Here is a 17,352-nt window from a genome sequence, read left to right as displayed (position 1 = left end):
TTTCCATAAAAATACAATTATATATAAATTTATGTTCTCTAAAAGCTTGTAGTAAACTGGGCTTTCAGAAAATAAGACACTTATCTTTTAAAGTCCAGTTTTAAATGACCAGATGGTGCTTACAGTATGGCAACATAAAACTGGTGAGAGATAATTGATTATTTCCATTTAAAACAGGGGGTGTAAAACTTGAGGTGAAACTCCTTTTAATTGCTGTGTGGTTAACTCTTGCCTCTCAGCAGAATATCAGCAATATCTGTAGCACCTTGTTGAGGTCACCATGGGCCATCCCGGCACCCCCGGCGCTGCATGAGCCCCCCGGCTCTCTGCCGAGCGGCCCCCAGGGCTGTCAGATGGGGCTGCAATTAAGCAACGGCTTTAAAACTCAACTCAGCAGCTCGGGTGCTGCGGCTTACTAGGGAGATGAAATTAAACTTTGGTTTAATAAGGATTTTATGAAGTGTATCTTAAATATTCTTGCGCATTTGAAAAATGCACATGTCATTTGTTTGAAGGACTTCATTCCTCAGCAAAAGCAGGGTCTTCTGAGCAAATGTGCTTGAATCGCTTCAATTTCGGGATTTATTTTCATGCTGCTCAGCCTTGCTCCCTGTTGGGGCTGTAACGGTGGCGTTGGAGCATGCTTCATGGAGCAGGAAAAAAATAAAATCCCGAGAGAGACTTTACATAGTTTCTGCCTTCTCCTGGGGGACCAGGACACGTGAGCCCCGGAGTGTGTCCGTGGAGGTCCTGTCCCCGGGGGCAGACCTGACCTTTCCCAGTCCCTCCTTCACTGCTTCTGGAGGCTCCGCTGGCCCCGTCCCCACCCGGGCTCCAGCTGTGAAGTCCTCTGTTACTAGTCTGCTTGCTCCTCCTCATACACACCATTGTTTTAAAAGTGCATTTGAGGTGCAGTAATGTCAAGAATCGATCCAGCCTTGAACACTGAGTTTCTTCTCAGAGAGCCTGTGCTTTAAAAAACAACAACCAAAAAAAAGGCCAAAAATAGCCATCCCTTTCTGTGTAGGTATCTCAGTGATTTCAGCTGTGTGAACTGTGACTATCTCTAGGCTTCAGGTTTTGATTATAGGGCTGTTTTGTTGGAAATCCCTTTTTCACGGTGCTGGGTAGGTGGCGGTTATATTCTGCTGAGGATTTGTCTTCCCCTTGTGCGCTGAGGCCGGTGAGAGTGTGTTCGTTGATTGCCGGTGGCTGCCGAGCATCTCATTAACATCAACCGTTTTATTTAGAGGCCGTTTCTTTGCATCCTTTGCATTTGGTGCAACGATCTGTTGTCACAGCGGGGAGGCGAATCACGACTTGGTATGTTTGATCTTGTTGCTCAGGGAGAGCTGGAAAAAGCCAAATTTTCTTCTAGGTGTCCCTGCCTGTCCCCGTCGCACCGAGCACCGTCATGGTGTGCGTGTGGCGATGCTCCTGCTGAACCAGCCCCTCTGGGGCTCCCAATTAGCAGAACCACCAGCTCCTGCTGTAAGCACCACTTCTTAAAATCCTCTCCCCTCTCTTTTTTTTTTTTTTGCAGGTATGGTGTGAATATGCGTTGCTTGGCAGCTCGGGTCAACTACAAGACTCTGATCATCATCTGCGCCCTCTTCACGCTGGTGATGGTGCTGCTCTGGAACCGATGCTCCTCTGACAGAGCCGGCCCGTTCCCCCGCAGCCTCGCCGGCCCCGAACGCCGAGGAGCTGCCGCCGCCTCCGAGAGCGACCTGGCCCGGCAGCAGAGCGAGGAGGCATCGCCCCAGGAGCAGCAGAAGGCTCCCCCCATCGCGGGAGCCTTCAACAGCAACAAAGCCCCGGGGCTGAAGTACGAGGAGATTGACTGTTTGATCAATGATGAGCACACCATTAAAGGGAGGAGGGAAGGCAACGAGGTCTTCCTGCCGTTCAGCTGGGTAGAGAAATACTTTGAGGTTTATGGGAAAATTGCTCAGTACGATGGTTATGACAGGTTTGAATTCTCTCATAGCTACTCCAAAGTATACACACAGCGAGCACCTTACCACCCCGACGGGGTCTTCATGTCCTTTGAGGGCTACAACGTAGAGGTTCGAGACAGAGTGAAGTGCATAAGTGGTGTTGAAGGTTTGTGTTATTTTATTTTTAATAGTTGAAATGCTTCTTAAAAGTTGCTGCCATCATTTGAGATGCTAAGTGATCTTAATTTTGTCGTGATAGTGTCGATAAAACCCACTTACTCTGGGAAATCAAGCGCAGTCTCTGCTTTGTACCAGGTTTACCTGCTCCCGTCCTGCATCTCTGGTTTTACTGGTTACAGCAAACTCTGGAGGTGTCGGGACACTTCTCTTACAGCGCTGCTGTCAGGTTTTGGCATTGTTGTTGACGCTTGTCATCTCTGTCGGGGAGCTAAAATTATTTTAAAATATAAAATTAAATTAAAAGGAGCCTGGCCCTGCTGTCTGAGAAGGCTCCTGCTTCCCTGTGGGCACAGATACAGCCCCACACTCTGAGCCAGACGGCACTGCCAGCACCTATGGAACAGCCTGGCCACTCACAGGTGGCTTAAACATCGGATATTTGTCTTCAGCTTTAACAATACCCCATCTCCTTGCGGTGCTGGAGACACAGCAGTCAAACCCTCCCTGCTGGGCTGCTCCAGAGCAAGCAGGGAGGATTTAAGCTCTTGCGTGGGATTAGCTCTTGCTAAAGCTCGTCCTGCGCATGGGTCCGGGTAAATCGGTGTTGCCGTGCCCAGGGCAGGCAGGACGTCACCTCGCCTTGTCCTGCGAAAGGTGCTTCCACCCGCAGCAGGGTGAGGAGGTTTTGGAGAACTGCTGGAGGGTGGTCAAAAAGCTCTCCAGCCACTGAAGTGTCCCTGGGTAAAATTAATACATGGTAAAACCTTTCCAATTTGCACTTTTGCTAAACCGTGCAATCAGTAATTAGTACGCAAGGTCTTCCAGCGTCTCAGCAAAGATTTGATCGCAGAAAAGTCTTGTCGAGCTTCATATTAAAAAATTAATGACTTTATAAAACTGTTATGGAATGTGACACTGTGACCTCTCATAAATTAATGACCAACTTTCACTTAAGGAATAAAATACATTAATTTTCATGCAGCTCAGTGATGCTCTGCTGTGTCGATGTGAGCTCTTCCCATGATACGGTCACTGCAGAAAGCTGGCCTGTCTTGCAGTTAATTTGTCTGTAAAGGATTCACATAAACAAATGCATAGGGTATGTCAGTTGGTTTTGGTTTTAAGGTTACTCTCACATTTTTATTATTTGTTTTAAACTCTCATTCTTGTTCCATCTACTGAGGAAGCAAAACAGGGCTCTGAAACTCAGAGCTTTCCCCAGGGTGCAAATGCATCCTGGTAGCTACACATGACTACGTGTGAGCGTTGTCCTGCTCAGGGTTTACACCCACTGTGGGAGGATGAGGAGTTGCCTTTCCTTTCTCTTTGGTACAGTTGTTGCTGATTAAATGCAGCTTGTGAATATGAATAATAGCTGTGGGTGCTGCTTTTGTTGTTGGGGGGTGGGCTCGGACCTGGGTCTTGGAGCCCCACCAGTTTTTGTGTGAAATGTGGAAGATGTGCAAGATGCCCCTTGCAGCTGGACTCCGCAGGTCTTGTGAGGTTCTTCAGCAAAAACCTGAAATTCAGTAAGATCTAACTGAGACCCAGGACAGATTCTGCAGCCTCTTGCCTTGCCAGATGTGCATGCTGGGGACACAGGGTGCTGTGCGTAGCTGCTCATGACTTAAGCCTTGAGAGAGCAGCAAGTTTAACGCTCGACAATGTGGTTATTTTTCTATAAACCTTGCTTGTTTTGCAGCGTGTGATTTAGGAGCTGTCACTATGAAACGTGGTGCCAGGGCGTGGGTTTTGTAAAGGTGATAGAGTTATTGGCATCCAGCAAACAGGTCGGAGAAGAGAAATAGTTGTAGTTTGTAGGGAAGGGGTTTTAATATTAAAACATGTTCTCAGACAGCTTTAGGCTCTTGCCTTGCATCATTCCAGCCCTAGAGATTCTCATATTGCTGCATGATGGAAAAAAGCCTCGTGTTATATTTTCACCTTCTCCCTTTCTGCAAGGTTAATGTGTTGTTATGTCCTATGACCTGGAGAATTTAATCTTGTCAACTTGTATAAATTTCAAGTAAAGCTCTTATAGCAGATCTCTTTTTTTGCATCTTTCAGTCTCAGTGAATGCACCCTTAACTGAAAATGCTTAGCGTTAATGAACGAGCTGGCTTCCGCGAGTTGAGATAATACGTGGTATTTAAATATCTCCCATGATGGTTTTCTCTTTAGGCAGCAGTAAGCCATCACATCTTCATCGGTAATATTTATTAGTAACACAAAGCATCAAAATATGTATGAAAATGTATCTTTTTATGTTCAGTTTAAGTAATCTTTTCATTATACCAGATTTCAGAAGAAATTGGTTTCTGAGCTTGACGTTGCCAAGGGGGAAAATGGTGCAAATGCCAACTTGTTTGTTTTCATCTTTCTTCTTTTCTGATGCGCATGCAAAGGTTTGCAGTGCTAAATATCCCTGGTTTCCTGTAAGAGGGTCCTAGTGGTCTATTCCCACTTTGGATTCATATTTAGAGGGTGGGAATTTGTCCCAAGTAAAATTCAGGACTTCAGGAGAATCCTGGGTTTATCCCTATCTGAAACCTGTGCTTGCTTGCGTCTGGAGGTACGTGTATAAATAAATCTCCTCCACCCAGTTTGTTCGCATTTCCCCCCAACCAGTGATGCAATAGGCAGTTTTTGGCACGAGGGTTTTTCCACCCAAACCCCGAGGCTGCAGCTCCTGGGAGCTGGTGAAGGGCAAGCAGAGGAGAGCCCGGGGCGCGGCAGGGTGTTCTCTGCTAACGATCGTAACAGAGGGTGGAAGATTTTTATCCAACACGGCTACATGACATTGTCTGAGGGTGGAAGATTTTTATCCAACACGGCTACATGACATTGTCTGAGCTCATTCGATGGGTTTTGCATGTGAAATTTAATGCGTCAGGCTACGGAAGATGCACTCCATGGTCTTCCTGCTTTGAATCCTCTAAAGAGCTGGTGCTCCAGGAGGTTCTTCTGATCTGTGCAGACTTTTCAATCTAAAATCATCCTAACCCTAAATTAAGAGTGAGAAGTGTGCTCTCCTGCGAGGCTACCGGCTTTTGGGACAGCGAGTCATGTGTTGAGGGTTAATCCCAGGGGTGGCCGGGCTGGAGCAGTAGCTCTAAGGACAAGGGACAGCTTTGGGTGGAAGAACTGGGGCGTATTCTGCTGGCACTGCATGGAGAGCTTGGCTGGCTTCCCCAGGCATCCCTTCAGGCTGCGCTTGTAATGCTCTTAGGGGAGCCAAGGTAATTGGAGCAGATTTGTAGATGCTGGGTAAATTGCTCTTTTAGCATCAAATAACTCTTCCCAAAATCTAGTAATAACGTATACACTGAATTTGCAAAGATTTATGTGGCCTTAAAGGGATTGTGTTAGATGTAACATCGTTTGGAGATTTAGTGGTCTCTGGGGTAGGGGGAAAAAATCTGTTAGGGCATTTTAAATGTATTATTTTAAAATAAGTATGATGCTTCAGTAAACAATTAGTATGGAAGACCATGATAAGGACTTCTGCCACTCAAATCTGCTTGGTTTTGACTAGTCACAGATCTCCATGTAAATGGGAGCAATTCACTCCTCTAGCAGGATTTTCCTCGAGTCTAGCTAATGTTGGAGCCTAGAAATACCATTTGCTAGAAGTGAAGGAGTGATGGGGTAAGGAGGAGGAACGTGCAGGGCTGAAACCGCTGGTTTTTTGAAAATGTACCAATTAAAATACTCCTTTTCTTCCTCTCCCATAGGTGTGCCGTTGTCCACGCAGTGGGGACCTCAAGGCTATTTCTACCCCATCCAGATCGCACAGTACGGGTTGAGTCACTACAGTAAAAACCTGACGGAGAAACCCCCCCATATCGAGGTGTACGAAACGGCTGAAGAGAAGGACAAAACCAGCAGGTCCGCGGACTGGACGGTGCCCAAAGGCTGCTCTCTGTCCACAGTCTCTGATAAAGCCAAGTTCACGAGTGTCAAACAGTTTGTTGCTCCAGGTGGGTTATCCTAAATGAGTGGCAGCTAGGCCATGTCCATTAGTGGGCACAGATGGTATCGGGGAGCTTGAACTTGCTGGGATTCACAGAATCACAGAACCGTCTCGGTTGGAAAAACCCTTGAGGATCATCCAGTCCAACCATTAACCTCACACTGACCGTTCTCAACTCCACCAGATCCCTCAGCGCTGGGTCAACCCGACTCTTAAACCCCTCCAGGGATGGGGACTCCACCCCTGCCCTGGGCAGCCCATTCCAACGCCCAACAACCCCTTCTGGAAAGAAATACTTCCTAAGAGCCAGTCTGACCCTGCCCTGGCGCAGCTTGAGGCCATTCCCTCTTGTCCTATCGCTTGTTCCTTGGTTCAAGAGACTCATCCCCCCTCTCTGCACCCTCCTTTCAGGGAGTTGTAGAGAGCAATGAGGTCTCCCCTCAGCCTCCTCTTCTCCAGACTAAACCCCCTCAGTTCCCTCAGCCGCTCCCCATCAGACCTGTGCTCCAGACCCTGCACCAGCTTCGTTGCCCTTCTCTGGACACGTTCAAGTCATTCAATGTCCTTTTTGGAGTGAGGGGCCCAAAACTGAACCCAGGAATCGAGGGGCGGCCTCACCAGTGCCAAGTCCAGGGGTAAGATCCCTTCCCTGTCCCTGCTGGCCACACTATTGCTGATACAAGCCAGGATTCATGTGTTTTCATTTCTCCTGCATGACTTCCTATCCTTAAGACCTCACCTGAGAACGTCGTCTCGTTTCTCTACGTCTGAAGATTTTCTTTTCTCCTGTTTTCTCTCCATCACTGTTTTTTTCAACATTATTTTAATGAAAAAATGAGTAGATGTATGCGTGGAGGGCAATGAGAAGCTACAGTCACGTTTCCTGAGCCTTTCAGCTTCTGTCTCAAAATAGAAGCAAAAAAAAAAAAAGATGGAACCAGTTATGAAGCCTGGGAAATGGCGCTGACGTGTGATAAGCAGATGTTGACAGATGATAGATAAGGTCTATTTTCAGCCGGGAGCAAGCATAGCACGTGCAGCTCTGCGCTTGGACCTGGGATCTCTCTCTTCATTGGGATGCAAGTATTTTTGCAAAATTTGGGAATCTTAGTTCTGGCTAACCCACGTTGCCTTGCCCAAGGCAGCAAGAGGGAGAAGAGGGAGCAGCTGCACAGGTATTTGCAGAGGGCTGGGGAGGATGGTGAAGGTCTGGGGCTGCATACGGGCACTCACCTTCACCTGCAGATTGCAAGATGCATTTTGTTGCCGTCTCTTCAATTTACTGTGTTCTGTTTTGTACTTAGCAGGGAAATTCATTATTTCATGCAGGAGTTTCCTTTGTGCTAGGACAGGCTCATTAATAAGGACGTAATGTATTTTTCCTCAATCAATACCCATTAGAATTAATGAGTCCATTACTTAAAAAGACAATGAAGTAATTTTCAGTTGGCACCTTAGGCCTGGGTCTCTAGGGAAAAAAATTGTCGAACACTCTTGTGTCTTTGTAGTAGATAAATACCGGGAGGGGAAAGGCTAAAAGATCTGTTATGTATTCTCTCCTCATCCTTTATTGACGGCGGAGTAATCTGCGGGGCTCGAAGGCCGTGGTGTGCATCCACTCGGCTGAGATGGCCTTAAGTAATGGATTTACAGGCGCTTAAAGCTGTGCCAACAACAGGCAGCCTTTAGTTCTCCTTCGCTTCTTAAAACTCTTTTTTTCTCTCCCCTCCTCTACTATAATTCACTTCGTTATCACACAGGCATTTATTTATGAGGAACCATAAAACTTACTTGACAGGAATTGCGAGCGGGGTTTTTTAATTAGATTTTTTCATAGGAACAAAATGTTGTGTAACAAAGCGCTCGGTTTCTTCTCCCGAAGCAGATGCTGATCTCCAAAACTCAAAGGAGTGAAACTTTTACTTTAAAAGACAGGAAAACATGACATTCAGTCAAAATAATGGTACTGTAAAGTGTACAATGGCACCTTACAGCAGGAGACGTTGCAAAATGCCACAGATCAGTTTGGGAGTTGGGGAATAGCCTCTGCTGGGCAGCAAAAGCTGACCCGAACTCGGTGCTTCCACGGAGAAACGTTGATTGGGTATTTCACACACCCAGACGTAGCAGAAAGGAAACAAGTGCCTCGCGTGAGAGAATTTTATCCTGTGGAAAGCCCTTTCAGATGACTGTCTTTAAGTGTTTATCATCCCTCCGTGCTTTCAAAGCTACAGGATTTGCACACAGCCTTACAAACTAATTAGCCCTTTGATCTTCTACTATAGGCTTTTTTGAGGAGAAGTTGATTTTACATTTTAAAATCTAGCCTGGATTTTATTATGTGACATTGCCTAGGAGCTTTATTTAAAAATTTTTTTAATTAAACAAGGTTTGCCCATGGAGCAGTTAATAAATACTTTAGCACGTTAGTCTTTCTATATTCTTTTTTTTCCCCTGCTAAACTAATCAGCACACTGGTTTTTGGAACTGTCAGGCTGGGAATGAAAAAAGTGGCAGATTTAAATAGTAATCGCAGGGGGATCCTAAATACCTGCTTCTCGGCACTCCCGGCTTTTTCCTGCTGAAAGCAGAGCTTTGTTCAGAAATGCCACTGCTCGAGCAGCACCACGTTTTCGGTGTCTTTTCTGCCAAGTGCAATTTTTGGTTTGGAACAAAAGGCTGGTTGGTTGGTTGTTGGTTGTGGTGTCTGTTGTGCTCCTCCATCGATCAGGTACCAGAAGCATCTGATAAAGCCATCGATCGAGGCCCTGGCACTTCTGCTCTGCAGCAAAGTGCTGCAGTGCCTTAATGTAAGATGCCAGCGAGTTCTCCCCGGTGCAACGGGAGTCGGCCTTCGCTCACGGATTTACTTTTATGCTTAATTAAATAATATATGATTGTGCACGGAAAGAGCGATTGAATTATTGATGGGCTGCCGTAAGAGCTTTTGGATCCTGCCTGGTAAGAGGGTTTACCTCTGGAAGCTGTGCTCTGTAGCTTGAATGCTTCAGAGAAATGAGTGCTTTACCACTGAACAGAGCTTTTTTTGGTTTGTTTTGCAGAAAATACTGAGGGGGTATCTCTGCAGCTTGGGAACACCCGAGATTTTATTATTTCTTTCGATCTCAAATTCGTAACGAACGGGAGCGTTTCTGTGGTTCTCGAGACAACGGAGAAGAACCAGCTCTTCACCGTGCACTACGTCTCCAACACCCAGCTCATCGCTTTTAAGGACCGAGACATCTACTACGGCATTGGTCCCAGGACTGGCTGGAGCACCCTCACCAGAGACCTGGTCACCGACCTGCGGAAAGGCGTCGGCCTCTCGAACACAAAAGCCGTGAAGCAAACCAAAATCATGCCCAAGAGAGTGGTGAGACTGGTAGCGAAGGGAAGAGGCTTCCTTGATAACGTCACCATCTCGGCCACCGCTCACATGGCAGCTTTTTTTGCTGCCAGCAACTGGCTGGTGAGGAACCAGGATGAGAGAGGGGGCTGGCCCATCATGGTGACGAGGAAATTAGGGGAAGGTTTTAAGTCCTTGGACCCGGGCTGGTACTCAGCCATGGCGCAAGGACAGGCCATCTCGACACTGGTGCGGGCGTACCTGCTGACGAAGGACCACGCGTTCCTCAGCTCGGCTCTGCGGGCGACGGCACCCTACAAGCTGCCCTCGGAGCAGCGTGGGGTGAAGGCCGTCTTCATGAACCGGCACGACTGGTACGAGGAGTACCCGACCTCGCCCAGCTCCTTCGTGCTCAATGGTTTCATGTACTCCTTAATCGGGCTGTATGACTTAAAAGAAACGGCCGGGGAGAAGCTGGGAAAGGAGGCGCGGGTCCTCTACGAGCGGGGCATGGAGTCCCTGAAGGCCATGCTTCCCCTCTACGACACCGGCTCAGGGACCATCTACGACCTTCGGCACTTCATGCTCGGCACCGCTCCCAACCTGGCCCGCTGGGACTATCACACCACCCACATCAACCAGCTCCAGCTCCTCAGCACCATAGACGAGTCACCCATCTTCAAAGAGTTTGTCAAGAGGTGGAAGAGCTACCTGCGAGGTGGCCGGGCAAAGCACAACTAGAGCTTCCAACCAAACCCCTTGCTCCTGCCGCCTCGCAGAGGTACGCTTTCAAAGGTCGTATCCTAAATTTTTTTTATGGACTGTTTCAAAGAAGTGATCCTTAAAACTGGTCTCCTGAAATCATTGCATTCCAGCGTGGAAACATTTGGGTCTGATGGGTAGGATTTGGGAACTTCATCTGTCCTTAGTGCTCCGCAGCAAAACTATCCGCACGAAGAAAAACCCCTTTCTGCTCCTGAGTTCGGGGACGTTTTTTTGGGTTTTTTTGTTGGTTTTTTTTTCCTTTTTGTAGGAAAATATTTGCAGAAGCCATACAGGTCTCTAAAGTCCAGCACTTGCCTGAAAAGTTAGTCTGTGGCCTCTTTTAAAATGGAGTTATATGTGTATATGTTGGAACAGCGTAACAGATCATGTGGTGTAACGCCGTAAATGTGTATTTACTTGTAGCCTGGGTAGTGGACAGTGTGTCTTTTTAAAGGTGTTTTGTTTGTTTGTTTTTTTTAAGACAGATTCTTTTTTTGGGATGAAAAATACACTTTTTTTTTTTTCCCCAATTCTCTATACGGAGCTCCTTTAGCTGTATGGTTTCTTTACAGACGCGTGGACGGAAGACACGCAGACAGCGTGCGGGCTTCGCAGTCATGTCACGTAAGCACAACTCGGTGGGGCTCGCACAAAACCTGCAACCACGCCACCCCCTTTTATAAAGCCAAATTTACCATCGCCCGTCAGGTTTGCTGGTGTTGCCTCCTCCCTGGTAACTGGAGTCTGTTATCGTGGAGCCTGATTTTTTTGTACAGTATTTTTTAATTACATCCGAGAGGTTTCACTGTGCTTTGGCAAGTTCATGCTTTGGGAGACTTGTCTTGAATTCCTGAGTGCGACGTGGGGTTAATTTTGAGTAACACGCAGGAAATTCAATTGGAATTAATTAAGGTTTTCCTATGGTGATTTTAATTTTTAACCTGCTCGAGTATATCAAGCATTTTAAAAATTAAAATTACCCCAGAAGGCTTTCCAGCTCCACCTGTGCTTTAATACCAAGTTTCACCTCTGCCTGCTGTCTTACTCATAGTGTAAGGGGTCGTTACATCTCCAGCGCTGGCTTCTTGGGCATGCTTTGTCTTCGTGGCTCTGCCAGGCGAGCAGGGGAACCCGTGCAATAACCGAACACACGCGTGCGAACCCAAACGCTTTCACCAGACTGTTGTAACGCAGACGAAACCAGGCGGTTTCTTTTTCCTATTTATCCGTCCTTTACACCCACTGTTCCTCCGCCTCCTCGGCCTGTAGCCTCCTGGTTGATCCAGAAGAGTAAACCCAACCGATGGCACCGTTAGATCAGGGGTGTTTTGTTCGGTAGCGTAGCAAACACCGGGTTATCAGCAATGTTGGGGGGTGCTGGTGTTTGCTGGAAGAGTCTTGGGCTCGAAAGCTCCCGGCGGGGGAAGGACGTGTGTCAGCTTTGGGGTTTTTCCACTGATCCTGTTACATGTTGTACATGTAGGTGGGGGTTAAGCTTAAGATGTTCATACTGAGGACAGAATTCATTCAAATCACAAAAAGGCTGGGCACAAGGACAATATACATCTTGATTTTTTTTTTTCCTTTATTTTTGATGCTTTTTCTCGCAGATGTTTGAAACAACTTTTAATTACTTGATCTTTGCGAACGCATGCTACGATCATATCAATTAATACGAGAAGTGGATGTCACAGGAGAAATTTCAATACCAAAGGTATCAGAGGTGAATTTTTTTTTTACGTACGTGCGTATACACACACGCGTGCGTGCGCACACCCACGTGCAACCCAGAAAAATATGCTTCCTTTACAAACGACTGGTCCTTACTGCAAACGCAGAAACATCTTTCTCCTGCATGCTTCCTCCATCTTTTGCCCATTTTGGATTTGGAGAATCTAGAGAGACTCTTTGGGTCTACTGCTCAAGAAGAGATGGTATCGGTGCCTTACGGAGGCCACAATTTCTTCTTTTTTTTTTTTTCTTAATTCCAGCTGAAAAATTGCAGTGGTGCTGATCTTTCCATGCTTTGTGAGAGTCAGCCCGGCAGCTGTTAGATAGGTGAGCTCAGAAGCGTAGGTTGGCCGTGCCAAGGGAGTCGATCCTGTCAGACCAACCTTATCCTTAACATCTCCGTCGTGTTTTTGTTGGCCTTAGCACACATGTAACTTAAACCAACCACCGTCAGGGGTGGTAGAACCGAAGGGAGCGAGGGTGGGGTTTCTCCTGTTACTCTTTTTTGATTGAGTTGTGCAGAGGAAGAGGATTAGTGGACATCGGTGCCCATAACTTCATTGAATTCACTTTAAGTTGGGGCTTGTTTGTTTGTTTTCAGTCTTCAAACTGACAAAGGTCTTAGGGACTAAGACCTGTTTCATTTTTCCATGGGGTTTACTGTACATAGACTTCATCGGAAGCGTAGTGCGCATGGGTGTATGCAAACCAGTGACACACAAGCACAACTGTCCAAGTGTGGCAGCGCTGTTTCTCTCGGCCATTGTGCAAGACATTCACTGAAAGCTGCTATTTTCATTCACCTTGTAATTGTACTTTATTTTTTCTACATTTTTTTTTTCCTACATGTGGGATAGACACCATGTGTTAAATATGCAATAAATTGTTTACAGGATGCTCTTGTAAAGGGTAGTCCTTTGTAAAGCTGTACAGACTTTGCAGTTTAAGCACAATGTGCACATGTTAGTTTTATATACAGCAAGACATGACTTTTTGCAGTGGGAAAGGTTCTACTATGTTTATATACAAAGTAAATGGATCAACGTTTGTGCTTAATGTAAAGCTGCTTTATAAGACTGTAAAATAAATTTTTTTATCTTAAGACAAACGTGGAGCATTTTATTTATTCCAGTCCGTACCTTCAGCCCTACGTACGGTTACAGGTGAGCCCTGATGAGCATCATCGTAGTGGTTTTGAGATGTCTCCTTTTAGGGTATTGAGGAAGGGTTTTATTCTAAGTAAGATGGAAAACGTTATTTTTTTTTCAGCAGTTAAAGAGTTTGCTGATTTGAGGTAAGGACCACAGATCTATATTCTCTGTCTGCTCAAGTCAAGTTCACGCAGTATATTGCTGGTTGAGTTATTTCTGCTAAATGCATCTTGTTTTGAGTGATTTCTGTTAAATAACAATTTTAACTGATCAGTCACTAAAAAATATCCTAACAGAGACGACGGGTGGTCAGCTGAGGTTGCCTGTGATGTGCAAGAAGCACCCCACTCTCTTAAGTCCTGTTTTCAGCTAAAAAGATACAAGTCCCATCAAAATTCTCCCCCAAAATTGGGACTGAGATCACTCCGTGCCTGAAGTGGTGCTTCCCACCCTGGTGGAAGTGCCGGTAAATCGGAGCTGGTCACTGGGAAGTCGGTGCCTCCTTGGCCATAAACGTGACCTGCACCCAGGATGCCACGTTTGACTTGGTCATAAATAATTTTGCATTCCTGAAACACCCAGAGCGTGTCTTCCGCAGCCGGGCAGAACTTCAGGACCGTCTCCCACCTGCTTGGGTGAAAATATTGATTTTTCATTACTTAGCAGTTTGTTAAAAACGTATGAATTGAAAATAGAAGTGGATTTAAATATGTTGTCTTGGTGATGAGTTTGAATGTTTGCTGCTCAGTTTGTGGTGAAAGGAGATACATTAACCATCTGCCTGGAGTGACTGATAACTCCCATGTATGCGTTGCGCTTCCTGAATGTTAAATAGCTGCTTCTATACTTTACTAATCTCTTCCAAAAACAGCAGGAGCTATTTAAATGCCAAGCACTTGGCGTTTCAGCCTATTCAACAAGGTGGAGTTTTGCAACGGCGAAGTGCAAATGTTGAAAGACATCCAGGCGCTCACCGGCTCCAACCTTGAGGACACCAAATATTTTAAGAGCTCATCTTGTGGAATTTGTGTCTCCCAGCAACTTGCTGAGGGGTTGGACTGAAGATGAACAGGCTGGAGCACCAGTAATAACCACTAACGAGCAGAGGGTTCCTGCTCTCAGAATCCCAGAATCATCTCAGTTGGAAAAGCCCTTGAAGATCATCCAGTCCAACCATTAACCTCACACTGACCGTTCTCAACTCCACCAGATCCCTCAGCGCTGGGTCAACCCGACTCATAAACCCCTCCAGGGATGGGGACTCCACCCCTGCCCTGGGCAGCCCATTCCAACGCCCAACAACCCCTTCTGCAAAGAAATACTTCCTAAGAGCCAGTCTAACCCTGCCCTGGCGCAGCTTGAGGCCATTCCCTCTTGTCCTGTCGCTTGTTCCTTGGTTCAAGAGACTCATCCCCCCCTCTCTGCACCCTCCCTTCAGGTAGTCACGCGTTTCCCATCTTGAAGAAGACAAGCGTGCGGACCTGCCTTGCTCGGGAAGGGATTTGCACCTGCCAGGACCAACTCTGTGTCTGCTGTTTGCTCACCCATGGCGTAGAGGAGTTCCTGCTCCTTCCAAGGCGTCGCCAAGGCTCTTGGCGGGCCCTCGTGCTGTTGAGTGCACCAACGGCACTTTATTTCTCAACAGACTTTGGTGGCCATGGACAACCGGGTGCCGGGGGCTCGCTGCTGCTGTCCCTGAGGCGACAGCGTCAAATATTTGACGGCGAATTGCAGCGAGGTCACGCTTTTGGTGCCGAGTCTGAGAAGAAACACGAGTGCTGGCCTGGCCTCCAGCACTTGAGGTTCTGCTCTTGCCCCCGGTGTGTGCAGATGCTGGTACCAGGTCATGCTCTTGGTGGGGGTGAAGGTGAGGTGTCTCTCTGTCGGTTTTTTTGGTTGTTTTTCTAGTTTAGTCTAGATTAATAGTATTTTCTAGTGGGAAAAATGCTCCACATACAGCCTCCCTTCTGCACCATCCCGCTGTGGCTCCATCCCTCGCCTCGTGTGCCTCCTGGTGCCCCTCTGTCTGCTGCTCTAAAAGAAGTTTTCCCCATTTATAAGCCCAGGCTGCTTGACTCACTGAGCTTAAGTGCTGCCATTGCCTTAAGGCCCTCCCTTCTGTGTGGATTCATCGTGGTTCCATGGCTTTCTCTCACCCTGAGGTGGAAATAGGAGAGCACGGAGCGGCTTCCCCGCACAGCGGAGGTGGCAGCGGCTTCTTCAACCATACTGGGAGACACAAACGCTGCACGGACACGTTTCTCAGGCCCAGGCACCTGTTTGCAAGCGAAACCTTGGCCCAACCTTTCTGGGTGTGGAAAGAGGCTCTGAGGATGCTCAGGGAGAGGCTTGTGCAGGCGCCGAGCACCGAGCGGCACCTTCAGACGCTTGTGTGCAGGAAGCATCTAAAAAGACTTAATTCTGCAAAGCCCATGACTGGGAGGGGGAAAAAAAGAAAATCCACATGGCATCACTTGGGTGGGGAATACTAACCCATTAATTTGATGATAAAGAAGCCTTTTTAGTGAAATCCCGTCTTTATCCTAAGCGCTCGCGGGACTTGGCTGGATCTTATTAAACGCTCTGATCTTCCACTGTAGCTTTTTGTTTTCTCTGGGCCTTGTTTGAACAATCAAATGTCAGCAGAAGCAGCTGGCGGTAAATGCCATTTCCCTCTGCCCGGGGCCGGCTGCTGGGCGCTTAACCCGGGGCTGAGCCGCTTAAGAGAGAGAATTAAATATTAATACTGAGTCTTGCTGCCTGTAATGCGCTGGGCCCGGCTGGGGCGGAGCGGCATCCAGCTGCACCTGAAGCTCTGGGGAAGTGAGGAGGAGGAGGGTGTGAGGAAGAACTTTCCGGGTGATTTTCCCCGTGGAGGGTTTGGCTCCTCCTCAGCACCCGCTTCCCTCCCCGCAGCGTCCCAGCTGCCGTACCCCAACGTCCTCTGAACACTTAACAGCACGGTCAGCGCCGGCACCTTCCCCCATCTCGCATGCCCTGTAAGCAGAACGTGTCAGCATCTTCATTTTGTAATTAAAAATATTAATTAAGACGGGTTGGAGCCAGAAATGTGTTGCATGAGCTGGGCTGTGTCAGCAGCCGGGGCTGGCTGCGTGCGGGGGCTAAGAGGGCAGAAGGTCCCACTTGCCCCCCCTTGGGATGGGCCAGGCTGGTGATTTTGGCCAGACTCTGCCTTTTTTTTCCATCCAGGCTTGGCCACCTCAGCGCTCCCCCCATCGCTTTCCAGACGTGGGGATGCTGGAGGGGAAGGAACGCCGGAGCGAAGCCAGAGCTGCTCCACAGGTACCTCCTGGGCTTGGCGGTGACCCCCGGGGACACCCCCCCCCCCCCCCCCCCGCCACAACCCCCCAGCATCTTGCGGCGGAGGTGGCCAGGAGACGAGGGCAGAGGGGGGTGGTCTCAAAGGCGTTAGCAGGGGGTTCTCTGCTCACACCCTGATGAGGAGCTGCTGCTGATGCTAATTTTCATTTTCTTATGAATTGAAAATTTTCTAAAGTGTTCAGATTTTTTTTTTTTTTTGAGTGCTGGAGCGACCCCATCCCATAGCGAAGCCCCTGGTCCCTCTCACCCCGCCTTTCCCTGCCCATTGCCGAAGCGGGTCGCAATGGCCGCCACCTTTTCCCCACCCCACCCTGCTCTTTGCAGTGATTTCTGTGAAGTTTTCATGGCCCCAGGGGCCACGGGACACTGCAGCCCCCGCATCACCTTCAGACATTTTGCAATTCTGCCAGCAGGACCCATCACCAGCTTGGCTCCACGTCGCTGCGCACCAGCCCACGGTCTGGAACAACCCACGGTCTTCATTTAGAACCGCCCCAGCTCACAACAACTGACTTTACGGGCAACAAACTCCCTTTTATGGGAAGAAAAAAACAACCCGGGGCCAACAGAACAAACCGCCGTGTTCCTATTCCGCAGTTGTCACCTTCTCGATTGTTCCATGGTGGCGTTTGCGCCGTGGCCCCACTGTCGCGGCGCAGGCAGAGGTTGTGGCCAGGAGCCCTCGTCCCCCCGTGGGCACCCACACGTGCTGAGCTCCACGCTGGGTGCAGCAGGATCAGGCCCCGCGGGGGCCGCGGGGGGGCTCTGAAGAGGCGGCGCTTGCAGTAGAGCGTAAATAACCCGGCGAAGAATTAAACGTGCGTAATTAAACGTTCAGGCTTAGGGCTAAATTAAATATTCACCAGCTTTTTCTTTGCACCTCCCGTGAGCGGCTCCGCCACGATGCCGTGGGATTCAGAGACT

General features: G+C 48.1%; 1 protein-coding gene across 6 annotated transcripts in view; it reads left to right on the top strand.

Annotated features, from left to right (window-relative positions):
• GLCE (glucuronic acid epimerase) overlaps positions 1–13,043 on the top strand; it is a 55,594-nt gene extending 42,551 nt beyond the window's left edge. For all 6 annotated transcript variants that reach the window (XM_074837412.1, XM_074837409.1, XM_074837410.1 and 3 more), the window contains 3 exons: positions 1,544–2,106; positions 5,855–6,100; positions 9,156–13,043. In XM_074837412.1, coding sequence (XP_074693513.1) covers positions 1,557–2,106; positions 5,855–6,100; positions 9,156–10,180 — 1,821 coding nt within the window. In that variant the 5' untranslated portion in view covers positions 1,544–1,556 and the 3' untranslated portion in view covers positions 10,181–13,043. The remainder of the gene's footprint in view (positions 1–1,543; positions 2,107–5,854; positions 6,101–9,155) is intronic.
• The last annotated feature ends 4,309 nt before the right edge of the window (positions 13,044–17,352 follow it).

The sequence above is a fragment of the Strix aluco genome, chromosome 12 (genome assembly GCF_031877795.1).
Source record: "Strix aluco isolate bStrAlu1 chromosome 12, bStrAlu1.hap1, whole genome shotgun sequence".
NCBI lineage: Eukaryota > Metazoa > Chordata > Aves > Strigiformes > Strigidae > Strix > Strix aluco.
Note: the sequence above shows the minus strand (reverse complement) of the source record. Positions and strands in the feature narration are given on the sequence as shown.